A 17,372-nucleotide genomic window follows, 5' to 3' on the forward strand; every position below is an offset into this window, starting at 1 on the left:
CTATTTTATTAACTAAATACATTATCATTTGCTTGCTATGAGGTTGAACTCTATCGCTAATAAGCCAGGCTATAACCTGGGAACAGATTTCCTGCTTTACTTTTTCTTGCAGCATGCCTGGTAAAGCATTGCTACAGAACAGATTAAGTTTTGCAATTGCACACTAATTCACATCTGTAACAGTTTGCTTGACTAATGAGCACATTTATACTAGAGATAATTTTCTTTCTATTACAGAAGTGACCAGTTAAGCATAGGAGACTACATTAAATGTGTGAATGGAATAAACCTGACAAAACTTCGACATGATGAAATCATCAGTCTTTTGAAGAATGTGGGAGAGCGAGTGGTTCTTGAAGTCGAATATGAACTTCCTCCAGTCTGTAAGTACCATAAAGTTTTATTTGCTAATCAGATCTGTGATATCTGACTTCAAAGGTCCTTTGTAGTAGGTAACTGCTAGGATTTCCTTCTGTGGTAACCACACCACACACAGTTTTTGAAGTCACTAGCTCTTGTATTTGGAGGCAGCACACGTCTTAACATCATGTGCTAGGCTAGAAAAGCACACATAACTCTGCCATTTCCTAGTTCTTTTTTTGTTGCTCAAACAGTTTAGATCTTAAGTCTAACTACATCCTTGGGAAACTTCCAAATTTAGTACATAAAAAGCACAAAACTTCAAAGCATTGTTGTAGTTGCAGGCTCAACAACCTGACCAGTAATGTTTGCAAGACAAAATGTATTTGAGATGTGCACATCACAGGACAGCCCGTGGTCTCTCTGTCAAAGTCATGTAAAGCAGAATGCAGGACAAAGCAGAGGCATATCTGACCTCATGCAAGATGGCAGCCTTGTTGAAGAGATCATTAGTAGGTTCCCTTGTATAATCATAGGTTAGAGCTGAAGCAAAAGGAGCAAAATGAGAAGCTACTGAATTTGGAGAGAAGGCTAGACCAAAACTGCCTCCTTCCAGTTCTGATGCTCAGGAAATCCTTTTATGTGGCACACCTCATCATTAAGGGCTTTTCATCCAGAAAAAAGGAGGTCATTGTCCCACTGTACTCATCCCTCATTAGACCCATTATAGAATACAATGCCCCATTTGGTATGTACCTCTCAAGACATCTGCAACAACTGGAAAGGCCACAGAAATACCTCACTAAAAGAATCACAGGCCTAAAGCAGATGCCCTACACTGACCGCCTTAAAAAACTCCAGCTATACTCTGTCGCATATCATCTACTCAGAGGCGATCTTTGCTTAACATACAAGGCCATGTCAAACCCAGAGCTGTTGGACATGCTACACTTAAAGAAATACCAATCCCTCAGAGCCACACGCTCCAGAGATCTAAACCTTGTCATCACAATAAACAAAACATGCTGGAGGGATAGGTTCCTGACCCAGAGACTCCCCAGACTCTGGAATAGATTGCCCATACATGTCAAGCAGAGTGCCTCTTTGGTCCTCTTCAAAAGGAACCTTGACAATTGGATGGGAGAAAGGAAATTCACCCCGGGGATCACGTCAGTCGCCCTGCTAGACAGGGGTCCAGGGAAGTAAATAGTGTGGGAAGAAATAGCCAGGGAATTGTTATGGCTAGGCTTGTATAGGCCCTAGGGCTGATAGCCTAGTACCAACCTATGAACCTATGAACACCACGAGCCTGGGTGTGACCACCAAGCCTCCACTGGAAAAGGAAGAGTTTTTGCCACCAATTAGATCAGTCATAGTGGTGATCCAGTTGATTGAGCATGACTGAATTAGTATTGCTACCACTGGACTGAACCTCAAAGGTAGTTTCCTAAGGGAAGCCTCTCCTGTTACACATAAGACTGCCAACTGATAATGGAAGCAAGCTTAAGCTCTTGCTAGCTGCATGCCAGTATAGAGTAATGGAGATTATGTGGGTCACTGTTGTGGCAATGTGGTTATCGAAGGTGAGACCACTGTCCACCTGTGTCCCTAAGTCTCTTATCAAACTTTCGATGTTTAGTGTGCTGCCATCTATGTGGTAATTCACTGTTACATGTTTTTTTCCCAAAGGGGATAACTATACATTTCTTGGCATTGAGCTTGAGCCCATGGCTCTGGCACCAAGCATCTGTTTCTGTAAGGCCCTGTTGTAGAGTATCCACATCATTTGGGGATTCAATAATGGCTCCCAGTTTGCAGTCATCTGCAAACTTTGTTATCCAGAGTCCCTTAGTGTTGGCCTGTACTTCAGAGAAGTAGATGCCAAACAAGAGCGGTCCCAGGACTGAACCCTGAGGTACTCCACTTGTCACTTGTCTGGAGCTGGATTTGGAGTCGGCTACTTTTACAGTGTGGGTTCTATCAGTAAGTCAGTTAGCAACCCATTGGGTGACGTAGGGATTAATGCCCAGCTTAGTAAGTTTATCTATGATTCCAGAGTGGGGGATGGTGTCAAAGGCCTTGGCAAGGTCTAGATAGGCTGTGTGGACCACCTTACCCTTGTCCATGGCTCTGGAGACTGATTCGAAGAAGTTAGTCAAGTTCAGGAGACAAGATCTGCCCTTCACAAGCCCAAACTGGGTGGGGTCCAGTGTTTGAAGGTTGCCAATGTCTTTGTTTATAAGTTCCATGATAATACACTCCATGGCCTTGCAAATAAGGCTTGTCAGACTGATGGGACGGTAGTTTCCGGGATCCAAGTTGGATCCCCCCTTGTGGAGTGGGATAACTGTAGCTGTGTGCCACTCAGTGGGCACGAAACCTGAGGTGAGGCTATGATTAAACATGACACTTAGGTGAGGTGCCAGTTCATATTGTAGTTCATGTAGTACACAGCCCGGGATGTCATCTGGTCCCATGGATGCTGTATTCTTAGCTTTGGAGAGTGCGTTTTTTACCTGTGTGGCCGTTATTACCGGAATTTGGCAATCTTCCGGTATTGAGATGGGCCATTTAGGGGGTGAGAGGGGGGTGAAGTTGGCACTGAATCGATCTACCAGGATATTGGCAATATCCTTGGGATCAGTATATTTAATGCCATTCTGTTTTAGCTCAGAGCAGATCTGAGCATTGCCATTTAGATTCTTGACATAGTTATAGAATGCCTTGTTGTTGTCTTTGGAATCTTTGGCAGTTTTATTTTCGTAACTAGCTTTGGAGGATTTTATGAGGGATCTCAGTTTCTTACTGAGGCTGGTAAGGAAGTTTTTTGCATCCTGGGATTTTCCTCTTCTCTGCAACAGTTTCTTCCTTTTGTTGTACAGTTTGTTTATGGCAGGGGACCACCAGATTGGCTTCTTTTTTTTGGATGAGAGCATCTTGGTTCTATTTGGGATGGCACGATTTATGCATGAGTGGATGTGCTCGTACAGTGCCTTAGTGTAGGATTCAGCAGTTGAACTTTCAGCTCCCATCTGCATGGGTGTCATGAGGTTTGTCACTTCTGACTTGAGTAGCATGAAGTTGGCTTTGGAGAAGTTTTTTTATGGAGGTTTCCTTACTGGGGGGTGGGGGTGGGATGTGGATGTTAAGGGCAATTAGCTTATGATCAGACGTGAGTAACGAGGGGATGACCATAGGTGTGGAGCATCGATTTCCCATGTTGGTAATGACCAGGTCTAGGATATTGGAGCCCCTGGTGGGACTATGGATTAGTTGATCCAGGGCGTTGGAATTTATGAATTCCAAGAACCATTGGGCAAAGGTGTTGGTACATGAGTAGCTTTCCTAGTTAATGGCAGGGTAGTTAAAATCACCCAGTATTAGGGTGTTCGGTTTTATCTTAATATTTTCCAGTATGTTTAGAAAGGTGTAGTGAGAATCTTGGGGTATGGTGGGGGATCTGTAGCAAGCTACAATTTGGATTGCAGTCTTACCTAGTGTTAGTTGCACCTGGAGAATTTCAGACGCATCGTGTTGGGCAACTAGCCTGGTGGTGTGAATATCCTTGGTGAATATTGACACTCCTCCACCTTTAGTGTTTCGGTCCTGCTTTGGTGGCCGAAAAGTGTGGTAAGGGTTGTAGCCTGGTATTGCAGGGGTGCTCTCTGGAGCCTTGAACCAGGTCTCAGTTGCTGCACAGATATCGATGTTCTCCATTTTTAGGAGTGCCTCGAGAGAGTGCATTTTGAGGTTTAGACTTCTAGCATTGAGTAGCATTACCTTCAGATTTTGCATGCTTGTACCTGTTACGGTGGTGGTGTTGTTCTTTGAACTTTGCCTAAAAAAGGCACTATAGGGGTGGCAAGAGCCTTAGCCAGTAACCTGAATCCCAGAGGCGACAGGTGCAGACCATCTCTGGCAAAGCATCGTGGTCTGTCAGTCATGTCATCCCAGGCAGACAGATACTGGATCCCCTTTGAATGACACCAGAAGTCTACACCCCTTTCTGTGTTAATACACTTACATTGGCTAGAAATAAGATTCATATGGTCACTTTTACAGTTGATGGGAGGGTCATAATGTTGCATGCATATACACTGTTTGATGTTTACTGTGATCTGTCCTTGTGGATATTAAAGCATATCCTTGGTGAGCATGGTTTGCCTCCAGTGCAAGGGCTAATGCAGCCTGCAGTAACCGGACACCACCATCTTTGTCATATGCACCACCAAGTTATGGAGATCTTTTGCCTGACAGCATTCACCTTCCATTTTGGTCTTTACCTCATAGATTGGGTAGATGCAAGCTGCCATTTACTGGATCTTGACAACTAGGTGCAGAACGCTGTCTTCCCCTGTCTTTTGCTCTTTCTCTGAGGCAGGGATTCTAAAAATCCTTTTTGAGGAAGAAAAAGAAAAATGATACTGCCCTTCTTTATAGCTTTCCTCCAGAAGAAGTATCCTTTTGAGAAATGATCAAGCTTTTTAAGTCCTAGTGAATTGGCCTGTAGTACCACTACCTTCTCTCCAGTAAAGACTTAATTGGTATCTGAAAAAAGGATAAGGAACTCCCAATAGAATCTCACCAGAAGAATATAATTTATGAAGTCTAGAACCAAGCCCTCTGAAAAATTTCCACTGGAAAGGAGTGATGTTCTAAGCATCTCAGGAAGAATTGTATTTGATCTGTTTGGTGATAAATATGTCACGGAAACCAAAACACTTTTATTCCTTGTCAGGGCCGGAAAGGATTTGCTAAAGGGTTTTCTCTGCCACTTTAGGCCTCAGGACCCTATACTATTTGTGTCATGTGTCCCAGTTTCAGTCCTACCTTGTGGACTAGGAACTGTGGAAAGTATGTCAGAGTTCCGTGATTCTGGGTTGGAAAGTCTCTGGAAAGTTACTTTGACAGCTTCTTCAGTGGCCTTATATGCAGCCTAGTGTAATGTTGGTTAGAGGTGGTATGACTAGAGAAACTGCCTTGGTCTGCAGGACATAGCATAACTGAGTTTTTTGGTGCTTAAAGATGAGACAGTGCATGACATTTTGGAAGCTTCCTTTCTGGATGAGGTTCTCTTTGGCAAGGCTACTGAGGACATGATGTAGAATGTGCAAAATAATAGAGAGGCATTACTAGGGGTGACAACGTCTCTGTTATGCCCCTTGACTTCTTCTTCTTCTAGGGTGTATATTTTTTCCAAGAACAAACAAACTCAGAGCGTGTGAAGAGCACCCAAACATTATACAAGTTGCTTAAAGCGCCCAAGGATTCAAACTGCAGATGGTGCTACAACATTTCTGAATACCTCTTAGATCCATTAAGGATTGCAAAAGAAAATCTGGTTCTTGCAGTTTACCTAAACTTGAAGAGCAATAAACAGGCATTGGTTTGTTCTGGATATGGTTTCATTTGGCCTCATTTGCAGCACTTAGGTCTTCCCACAGGAAAAAAAGGTCAAATAAAAGATCAGACAGTTTCCAGGGAGCTCATAGAACAGGCACAGACTGTAAATTTTATAGGGGACAAAACAGCTGCTCCTCTTCTGAAGATACTGAAGATTCTGTTCCTGCATCTTCTTCTCTCTGAAGGTTAGGCCTCCATGACTTCAGTGACCCCAACTGTCTGTGCTGCTGCAGGGGTCCTAAAAGCTACCACTAGACATGGATACCTTTTGAAATGGATCTAAGATGGCATGAGTGCTAAATGCTATTTCAGAAGAAGATAGCAGTTAAGGAACATTTATGCATGTTGTGTTAATCTGTTTGTCCTCTGCACCCCTGAACTTAATATAATCAGCTCTGCTTTCACCCTACCTCAGAGGAAAGGAGATTCCCATGTGTACTTCAAAACATGACTAACATACCATTTGGTGAACTGTGCTTTAGTCAAAACTATTTTTCCTTACATTACTGTCCTTCTCCCTTCTTGGCACTTCCCTGTCTGTGGGGCCTAATTGAAGGCTTTATTAGTTCTTTTTAGCAGAATTCACTTTTACTACAAACTGTTGCTGTTTGATCTGCATGCACAAATATTATTTTCCAGTTTATTTTCTACTAAGATAGAGGTCTTGCAGAAGAATGTCCATCTGTGTGGATGATTGGATTCTGGGGTGTCTGTCAAAGGACTACCTAGTAATAGACTATATTTAGCTCCTTTTGTGGATGCAGGCCTGAGGAGGTAACTGTTAATGGGGAAAACTTTTCTCTGTGGTCCCAGCTCGTAGGCTTCCCTTTACTGGGTAGAGCTAGATACTCTCTAGTGTAGTTCATGCCTATAGAGAGGGCTGTGGAAGTCACACTTTCACAGCCTAAGGAAGAATGCAGAGTTGGATGGTTGAATACATGTGTGCAATACTTTATTTCACAGTGGCCACCATTTTCTTTGTTCAGTTCGCCTGTTACCAGAGAGGGTGCTCAAGCTGACAGCAAGGTGCAAGGACCAGACTCCAGAGTTACTGTACCCTCAAGTACCTTCTACTTGTACCAAGCCATTGTTACCAGTATCTGGAGTGGTGCACTCTGCTCACACATTTATTTAGCTGAACCTGTTAGCATTCCTGACAAAGAATTCTTCAGTAGTGAGTTAGAAAGTCTGTCTTGGTTAACCTTCCTTTATCAGAATCCCTGCCACACTTCCGGTAACCTCACTGTAGAAAATTTGCAGAGGAATATGTGGCAGAGTGACAAAGGGTCAGCCATACAGTGACATAACCTTCTGTGTTGGGAGTCGCTCCACTGCAGAAGAGGAGCAGGCTTTTATCAAACTTGACTCGTCAGATTCAGATATGGAGAGGCTTTAGCTTGTGCTTCTCAGATCACCTCTCCCATGGATTTTAACATCAGTGGTCAAGAAGGCATACTCTTTGGCTCCCTTCTGAAGGTTGTTTCCTTCAGAGAAACCTGAATTTGATGGAGGACCATTTAAGTAGGGGCTGAGGGAGACATTTGCTTCAAATAAGAGGTACTTATAGCTTGTAGGGATGGAGGATCCTAGAACAGTGCCAGTCCTTTAATCCACTAGACATTTCAGAATGCATACAGATCTGGATTGTTAAATCCAAGTTCCCAGTCAGCTGTTCCTCTCAAAACTAGACAGAGTCTACAAATGTCTCTTAACAATGGTATTGTTGATAGAAGGATTCAAAAATGAGTAGTACCTTAACAAGCCAAGTTTAAGACAGGTTTGGTAAGAAATGAGTACCTCGGTGACTGTAGCATTCAGTGCAGTAAATTACCAGGCATGCATAGCGAGTTATCAAGGAGCTGGCCTAAAATAAGTTAAGGGCATGCCCAAGTAATCTCCGATAACAGATATTTAAATATTTTGAAGAGCAGGGTAAAACTAAAGCGGTGCTAAAGAATATGAGCATTCTACCCATTCCAAACTATAGCTACAACTGTTTAGCTCTACTCAAAACAATTAAGGGAAAGTTCAACAGAGGCAGACTAAGGGCCTCAAAGTGTAGGAATGGAATAGCAACAGGGATTGTGGGAGGCAGTGATGCAGAGAGAAAGGAAAATGATACTTCCCGTATGGGAAAGCAGCAGACATTACTAACTACTCCACCGCCCCCATCACCCCTTCTTCCCCAGTTGGGGTCTACCTGATAACTATTCAGTGGGCAAGGTCTGTTGTTTCTAAAGGCTATAGACTACAATTTATTTCCAAACCTCTATTTATGAGGATGTCATCAGATCCAGAGTGCCAGTTACCTCTGGCATTGTGCAATGTAGGTCAATTAATATCCATGTGATAGTAAAAGCAGTACCAAAACTGGAAATGGACCATTTTTACAACCAGCTGTTTTTATTACCAAAGGAAGGTATCCAGCAGAGCCTTATTCTACACTTATCTAAATTAAACAGGTTTCTGGACACAAAAAAGCTCAGATATTGTTCTTACAGCTTCACTTTCCTCTGATCAGAAAGGACAGACTAATTTTCTTCCTAGACCTGAAGAATACTGGTTAATCCATCTAGGTCACTGACACCTCCTGAGATATGCGGTTGAGAACAACCAGTTCCAGTTCACATCAACCCTTTGAGCTATTTGTGACCCTGAGTTTATTCAGAAAAAGTTTTGTTCTGTTCTGTGCTTTCTTGAAAATTATGGGAGTGTGTGTCTATCCTTACTTGAATGATTGCCTTTGTAAAAGATCAAAAATTACAGGACTTCAGTGTTCACACCACTACCTCTGAAGTTTACCTTGGACATTCCAAAATTCAGCCTACAAACAGAGAAAAGGAAGGCATTAATGAGAGATGGAAAGACAGCCTAACTATTTTTCTCTAGAGAGAAATGCCTTATGCTGGCCTCTTTTCAGGGAAGGTGAAATTTGATTAGGTCATTGGGTAACTTCTCTTACATTTTTCTATAGGTGCCATGGGATCCTTTACATCCTCTTGAGCTACCATCAACTCAAGCAAATGAGACCACAGTTTAGCATCTCATATGAAGGATGACACATTCAGCTGTGCTGTACCCTCTTTATGCTGCACAGCAGTGTCAATACTGGAAGTGAATCCATGCGCCTGTGGTGCAAACAGAACCCATAGCTTTCTGATCTTCCTGCGTCAAAGGTGACTGCACTACCTGTTGTCACAACAATGCTTTTGATAGCATGAGGCCATTAATCAGGCTCTGTGCTAATGATTAACCATAGCTGAGTTGCATAGGAGTAATACCCAATGATACCTGAAGAGCATTTATCATTTTATAGGATTTGTGTTGTTTCAAAGCTATTTCAGTCTAATGACTATGAACACCTTGCCCGTGCTCATTGTCAGGCTTTACCTCCTTCCCGAAGAAGGAAGAGGTCAGTTAGTTCTCAGGTAGATTTGAGAGTACCCATCCAGTCATCCAGGTTTAGTTAAAAGGAAGATGTTGAATTGCATTGCATTGCTTAACCTGCAAAGGAAATTTATTGCAGAAAAGGGGAGGTGCTGGGTGATGAATCTATCTCTCCATTACTCTCTGTTTATCTGCAAATGAAAGTTCAGGTCTCTGGTTGGAGTGTCAGCTGAGCTGCTATACTTAATGAGGTATAAGAGGCCACCGGATCTCTAATGGTGGTAAATAAGGCACAGATCACTCCTCAGAAGTCTGTGTGGCACAAAGATCTTGAAGAATTTTTATCTAGGAAATTTTGGGGCTTTTCAAGTTTGTTGCTTTGTTGAGTGAAGCAAATACCAAAAGGAGCATCATAGTATATAATGGATCTGCTCAGAGGTGAATATAGGAGAACAGTAACATCACTGGATCAAGACAAAATACCTTTGGATATTAGTTACGTTTAGCAGAAGGAATTCCTGACTACACTTGTCACATGATGATTAAAGGAGAGGGAACAATCAACCAAAGTCCCCAAGTTCCTGACTTCCTTTTCATTTTGTAAGAGTGATATCTATATTGTATGTTATAGTTAATGGCTATTTTCTGAAGGAAACAATACTATACTTTTTAGCATTCATTTTAAGTGTATTATCCCTACACCTGCTATTAACTACAGTAAGCTCTTACTGAAGGGTATGGATATCTCAGGGTGGTTTCAACAATTACACTGTTTGCAGTCATCTTTAAATTTGATTAACTAGAGATCCTGGTTATCAGTTTTGACATCAGAAAAATAGATGCTGAACAGGTGAGGACCCAGCACCGACTTACTGGGACTGCAATGGTTACCTTAGCACTTTTTGATGTGGTACCTACTATATGCATTTTGTGGGTTCTGTCTTTCTGTCAAATGGCTAATCCATCTTACCACATATGGATCTATTTTTTAAACTGATACTTTCCTTACAATTCTGCACATGAGTATTGGAGGATGGGAGGGGATAATGTATCTCAAAAACACCATCATACTAGGTGATTTCCCTAATATAGACTGGGAACACTACTCAAGCCCAAACACTCTAGCCCAAAGGTTCCTGGAGTTCATAAACTCAAATGCCATGGAACAACTAGTCACCATCCCCACAAGAGGAGAAAACATACTTGATCTCATCATCACGAACATGGGATCACAATGTTCAACACCTCACTGGTGAGATCAGATCATAAACTAATCTCGGCTGGAGGAAAATGAGAGTGGTCTCCTTTAAGGCCCCTGAGCCAGTGGTAAACATTACTCAAACTGCTGAATCACTTACAAATGCCTTCTACCAGCACCTAAACTAAGACTCTTTGTACCAAAGGCCCATAAACAAGCTCTACAACAAAAGGAGGAAGCTACTACAAGATAGAGCAAAATCCAAAGACAATCATAAGGCCTTCTTTAGCTATGTTAGAAAAAATGGGAGGAAACTCCCAGATATGCTCAGAATTAGTTCAAAATGATGTGAAGATTACTGAACCTACACACATTGCAACATACTGGCTGACAGGTTCAGTGCAAATATCTATACCAGAGGATTGTAGCCCCCCAAACATCTCCAACGCCCAGGTGAGACTCTGCTCTCCAAAAAAAAACACAGCATCCATGGGAGACAGCTGTTTAATCTTAGCCTCACCTCAGGATGCCTCCACCGAATTGAAAATTACCATCCCATTTGCTTGACAAGCCTTATCTGCAAAGCCATGGAGAGGATCATAATGCAGATCATGCCTTTTAAACTTGGTTGACTTTTTCGAGACAGTCACCAAGGCCATTGATGAGGAAAGGCAGTCCATACAGCCTACCTCGATCATCAGCTTGAATGTAAACACATACATCACAAGATGGGTTGCAAACTGGCTAAGTGACAGAACCCACAGGGTCAGAGTTGCTGGAGCCATGTCAGACTCAAAGCCTGTCACAAGTGGTGTCCCACAGGGTCAGTCCTCTGGGTCCACTCTTGTTTCATCTCTACTTTCTGAAGTACAAGCAAACACAGGAGGGTTATGGACACAAAGTTTGCAGATGAACAGATATCCTTCAGAAGGGCCTCACAGAAACGGATAACTCGTGCCAGAGCCATGACCTAAAGTTAAACGCCAAAGAAATGCATAGTCATACCCTTCGAAAAACAAGGTACTTATAGCTACCATGTAGGTGGCAATCCACTGAGCACAGAAGAAGCCATCATTCTACATTGCCCACCTGATCATGAACATCACTCATTAGACCTATGATTGAGTACAATGCCCCATTCGAATGTATCTGACCCGACACCTGCAGCAGCTGGAAAGGAAAGTTCCTCACCAAAAGGATAAAGGGGTCAAAAATATGTCAAGAACTCCAGCTCTAGTCAGTCTCATACCGCTTCTCAGAGGTGTGACCTGCCTGACATATAATAGCCATGTCAAACCCAGATTTGATGAATATGCTTCACCAAAAAATCTAGATCGGGATACTTAAACCTTGACACGGTTATTAATAGAACGTGCTGGAGGGACAGATTCATCACCCAGAGACTCCCTATGATGTGGAACAAAATCCCGGTACATGTGAGGCAGAGCACCTCGCTGGCCTTGTTCAAGAGGAATCTTGACCAATGGATGGGAGATCGCAGATATACCCCAGGGATTACTTCAGTGTCACTGCTTGACAGAGGCACAGCAAAATAATAGGCATAGTTTTATTCAAACTAAAGGGGTGGCGAAAGCCACATAACTATGGGCTAGGCTTATAAATGCCCTTGGGCAGATAGCCTAGTATGAACCTATAAACCTATGAACCTATAAATGCATTGGCCAGATTGACATAAGCTGTATTAACAGCATGACTGTTGACAACTTGTGTGACCCTCTCAAACAGAGTAATAAGATTCAGTAGACATGATCTCCCCTTGATGAAGCCAAATTGTTGTGAGTCAAGCCTAATGGGATTCTTGATGTCATAATTAATGAAAATGCATGTGATACTCACAGTTAGCCAGCTGTCCGGTTTTCTGACAAATTGTCCGGTTACAAATTCCATTCAAAACCGGACATGTGAAGTCCAGGTTTTGGTTTTGTTTTTAAATTTTGTGGCACTGACGCTGATGTCATCACGTACGAGATGACATCAGGTCCCTCAGGGCTACCAGCCTGTCGGAACTGAACTCAAGGAGCTCACTTCCGGTAGTGCGAGCGGGAAGCAGAATTCAGCATTTAACTTTTCAAACAGGGAAGGGGAATGCAGCATTTACAGAATGCAAGTGAGCATCAGCAGTTCGACTTTGGATATTATTTAACTTTGTTAAATGGGGAAAGCATAGCAGAAGCCAGCATCAGGAAAGCAGTATTAGTAATAAAGGTAGTGTGTGTGTGTGTGTGTGTGTGTGTGTGTGTGTGTGTGTGTGTGTGGATAAACAAGACCATTATGTTGTAGGTTGTGAACTCTGAATGGGAAATGGGGTACACGACTTCATGATAAGTTAGCTATTTACACACAAGTATTGTGGACTTTCTTATTTCAACATTATTTAACTTCACAGTACTGCAAGTCAACTAATGTAGTTCTGTTGCCAAGAAACATAGCTGTCAAAATTAGAAAACCATAATCTTAATAGGTAAAGTTAAAATCAGATGCCTTATCATAATCATTCCTCGGGTAGCCTTAGGGCACCGATTCTTAAGAATCGGTCAGCTTGTGTTCCATCTATTTAAAACCTTTAGGAATACAACTGGCACTCAAGCATTGTACTATCTCTGCAGCAATACTGTGTACCACATACCTAGTTGATTACATACACATTTCATTTATATCTGGCTTTCCACGGACTCACCCTTCACTTTTTTTTTTTTTTTTGCTGTTTCCTCTTAGACTAAAAATTGACTCTTTAAGTCTACACTTAGGATGCTTATGCTGAACTTTGATTTCCAACAGCATATATTCCTACAAATAAAATCCAAAACTTTTTACCATGTTAAATTCATTCGCTCATCTGCTTGCTGAAGTATTCACTTAATGAAAGTCCCCATCTGTGACATACAAAAGCAATGCCTTTGCTAGAAATATCATTACACTCGATCACTTTCTTTAAAAACTTGGATTTTTGCTGTTTTTTTTCCCAGAGGATATGCTCACAGATCCAAATCAATGGTAAAGAATCAGCTGCACAAAAATCTCCAAAGACCTCCATTGAACAAGCCAAGGAAATTAATTGGGGAAAGGATTACTAATATTTTAGGAATTCTAACTTCTGTTGTAAAGCATTTGTTGCTGCACTTGAGCTCAAAGCCAGTTTGTCTTACACTGGAACAGTTATTTTGCACTCTGGTGGGAGCAGAGAGCTCAATTCAACCCATCCAAGGTGGGAACGTCTGGTCAATAGATTATAGCAAAGGTATGTAAATTGATGACCCTGCTAGTTTTCTGACGCCACTAGTTGTCCACAGTAAGCATATGCTCTGTAGCTTTCTGTAAAAGGCATAGGTTCATTTTTCAAAAGCTGCAAGACCAATTGTGTCATTATGCATTGTTTTATATTAAACATGTATTTTTAGATCATGCTATACATTTTCAGGTCTGTGTTATTGATGTAAGATATGATTGTTTTAATACTGTCATTTCTTAGAACGTTTTAAAATGTTATCATCCTAAACTTGGGAAAATAATGTGCAATGCTGTTTCCGTGAATGTGAGATTTAAAGGCAGAGTAGTTTTAATGCTAAGCCTGTTTTCATTGTGAGACTGTAGTGCTTTGTTTAGCAAATGTGTATCAGTGGTTTGTGCTATAAAATTTGAAATAAATGTTTTAAATTAAATCCAAATATCTGTAATCACTGTAGAAGTAAAGCAGAAGACAGTATGCACAGTGAGAGTTTTGAACAGTGTTTATGGCAACTGGGGAGAAATTGGCTGAAAGCAGGCATCCGGAACAGAAAAAGAGGGTGTTCCCATCAGCTGATGTCATGGATGTCACAAAATGGGTGGGGCATGGATGGGAGAGGGGTGGGAATGGGTGGAGTTATGGGTGACGCGAGGGGTGTGACCTTAGTCTGGTTTTAGCCATAAAGAAAGCTGGCAACCCTACTCACAGTAGCTTAACAGGTCTGACTCATAAGGCTGATGGGTCTATAATTTCTAGGATCCCTGACTGGGCCACCCTTTTGGAGAGGACTCACCACAGCAGTGTGCCACGATCTGGGAACAGAGACTGTGGCTCTCAGCATAAATGGTTAAGACTCTGGCCATTGAAGCTGTTTTTCCTGTGAATTGTCACTGGTTTTCCTACTTTTACAACTTATTCTTACAACTTTTCTAGTCCAATTGTAAACTTGCTGAGAGTAGTACTGGTTATTCAGTGGTTGATAGTAAATTACTGCTGTCCTCAGGAGTCAGCATTATTTGCTGGAGATCTAACTCTTTTTTATTGGTTCTTTCACTTTTTCCATGCAGCTTAACAGTGCTGGTAGCCATTTTCTTGTCTCTTGCAAAAACTTGCAAGGTAGTGAACTATAAGACAAGTACTAAGAGAGGGTTTAACCACATTTTTCAAGCTTAAACTCCACGGAATACCCAGGGAAGTTCACTAAATTACTGCACTTAGTATTGTTTGGTGTTTTCAGAACTTTTTTTCTTATTTGATAATTTTTTTTACAGTTTGTTCAGTTAAACCTGCTAGCTAGTTGTTTCTTAAACACTCACCTGGCTATTTTAATTATCTGATTGTACCCCATTCTAGTTAATCTAACTGCTTTTCCCTGTGTTTTTGCACTTTTACTACTACTTTTTGTATTTAACTACATTTTAGTTAAAATAGCAGACACTGTGTGTTTATTTTCATCTGGTTATTTGTGTAGGTAATAGATCATCCATTTTGTTCCACTGGGTGTTCTCCTTTGTAAATCTGTTAGCCAAAACACTGGCTAGCTAATTAAAGTGTTTTTCTTGTGACTTCCTGCTATTTTTCATACTTTTACAACTTATCTTATTTTTACATGAAAGTACAGTCTTTGGTTGTTTTTCTAGAGTGAGTGCAAAGTTGCTGAAAGCAGTAGTGGTTATTCATTCATGGACAGTAATCTGCTGCTGTTTCTGAAGAGTAGACATCATGGCTGGACATGTAACTAATTTCATATTTGTCTTTCATTTTTTCCTCTCAGCTTAACAGTGGGTGCTGGTGGTGGTCTGTGAAACACTGTGCAACACTGTACTCGACTGACACAGGGACTTCCCTTTCAAATTCTCTCTCTTAGGAAACTTAATAATATCCTCCTCCCAGTCTAGGGGTATAAACCACAGATTTAAGCAGCAGTACATGATTGCATGTCAAAGGTGATCTCATAGTCAAGTCTAAACTATTTATTTTCTACCAGGCTGGTGTGGTGCTCAAACCAATTTTTGTCTTTTCACACTTATTAGTATACTCCAAATAAATACCTTACTACAAGACAAAGCACTCTGTGTCAATAGTTGCACAAAGCGGCTCTGGTTTTGTGCTATGAGGCATTATCCCCCAACCTTTAGCCATTTTAGTAAGCACCTAGAACCACGGAGCTGCACTTTTCAGCTGTTGCTGCAGCCATCTAGGTTGAAATGGGCATTCTGGGACAGTGTAGTAATTGTCACATGTTCACTGGCAATGGCCTACTACTTGTACTTTCTGACACAGTGTGTGAGAGATACAGTTATATAGTCTTATTGGAGGCAACGCTTTCACATGAAGCCACTACAAATAAGCAGGTTGTCAGCACCACACATCATGCTAAACCAATCACAAATACCTCAGACCAAACACATAAATGTACATATCCTGAAAGTCTTGAAAGTTTGTTTTTATTTTATTTTATTTTATTTTATTTTTTATTTTACTTATTTATCCATTGACAGAGTGAGTCCTGCTAAGTTAGTTGCCTCTTTTCATGAGAGACCTAAGGCGGTATTTATACTACTAGGGGAAATTTGGCCAAGACATTGGGGAACTTCCCCAACTCTTTTCATTAGGTTCCATGGGATCTTTTATATTCACCTGAGCTACCAACAGTTCAAGAGGATGGGACTTTGTTAAATGCCTCATCCAATGGATAATACACTCAGGGGTGCAGTACCCTCTTATGTTCCTCTGCAGTATCAGCTGTCAATCTACTTGGTGTGGGAAAAGAAGTCACAGCCTTCTGCACCAAAGGGAAGTTTGCTATCTGTTATGCCACTAACACATTTTAACCCACCTAAACCGCAAAAGCCTCCTAAATGTAACTTAAAGAACATGTGTCCTTAACAACTTACACAAACACAGCACATACAGTACCTTCTGTGAAACATACATGTAAAAGTCACATTGATTCAGTTCCAAAGTCCATACAGCAAAACTCCGCACAGTCCAATATCCTAGTATTAGGTGACTCCATAGTGAGACACACTGATACTCAAGGAAAGGGTCATGGTCAGTTGCCTATCAGGTGGCAGTATTCACTACATTACAAGTGCACTCAGGTCATTATACCACATGTAACACATTCATAGGGACATATTGGAGGACATAGAATATGTGTCTGAGTCAGGTATGGACTTGGCCACAATATCAACAAAAGATTATTGACTTCAAAAATGTGCTTAGCTTCTGGTTTCATTCAAAGGGGAATGCAATATATGTCAACCTGGGTGGAGACGGTAGACATTTTTAACTGCTTTGGCAGGAATGGCCTGCACTTATTTCCCACAAGACTTTTGTATATGAGCTAAAACTTTGTCCACCTCCTAATCACCATCACCATCAACCCCCCTTATTTTCCCGATTTTATACATGGAGTCAGGGTTGTTATGGCAGCTGTTGCCATCTCTCTCTGTTCAGTGCCACTCTCCTACTTTCTTCAACACTCAGGCCTGACTGTCATAGGTCTTCTCTGACACAATCCAGCCACCTCTTTGCTGGATGCCTTTCTTTTCACTTGCCTTCTTCCTGTCTGCCCCAAATGTTCTTTACCAGATTGTCTTCTGCTTTTCTGCACATGTGCCCGAACCACTATAATCTGTTCTCTTTAACCTTTTCTGCAATTAGAGCTGCTTTGGCTTCTGCTCTGATGTCCTCATTTCTTCATCTGTTTCATAGTGTGCATCCTGTCATCTGTCTCAGGGACTTCATCTCCTTCATCTGTAGCTTCCTCAT

General features: G+C 41.6%; 1 protein-coding gene across 1 annotated transcript in view; it reads left to right on the forward strand.

The window, feature by feature from the left end:
• Positions 1-17,372, forward strand: part of GRIP1 (glutamate receptor interacting protein 1) — a 2,220,015-nt gene that overhangs the window by 540,186 nt on the left and 1,662,457 nt on the right. The window contains exon 4 of the mRNA XM_044088060.1: positions 238-383. Within this exon, the coding sequence (XP_043943995.1) occupies positions 238-383 (146 nt within the window). The remainder of the gene's footprint in view (positions 1-237; positions 384-17,372) is intronic.

Source organism: Protopterus annectens, chromosome 11.part0 (genome assembly GCF_019279795.1).
Source record: "Protopterus annectens isolate FY-2018-M chromosome 11.part0, PAN1.0, whole genome shotgun sequence".
NCBI lineage: Eukaryota > Metazoa > Chordata > Ceratodontiformes > Protopteridae > Protopterus > Protopterus annectens.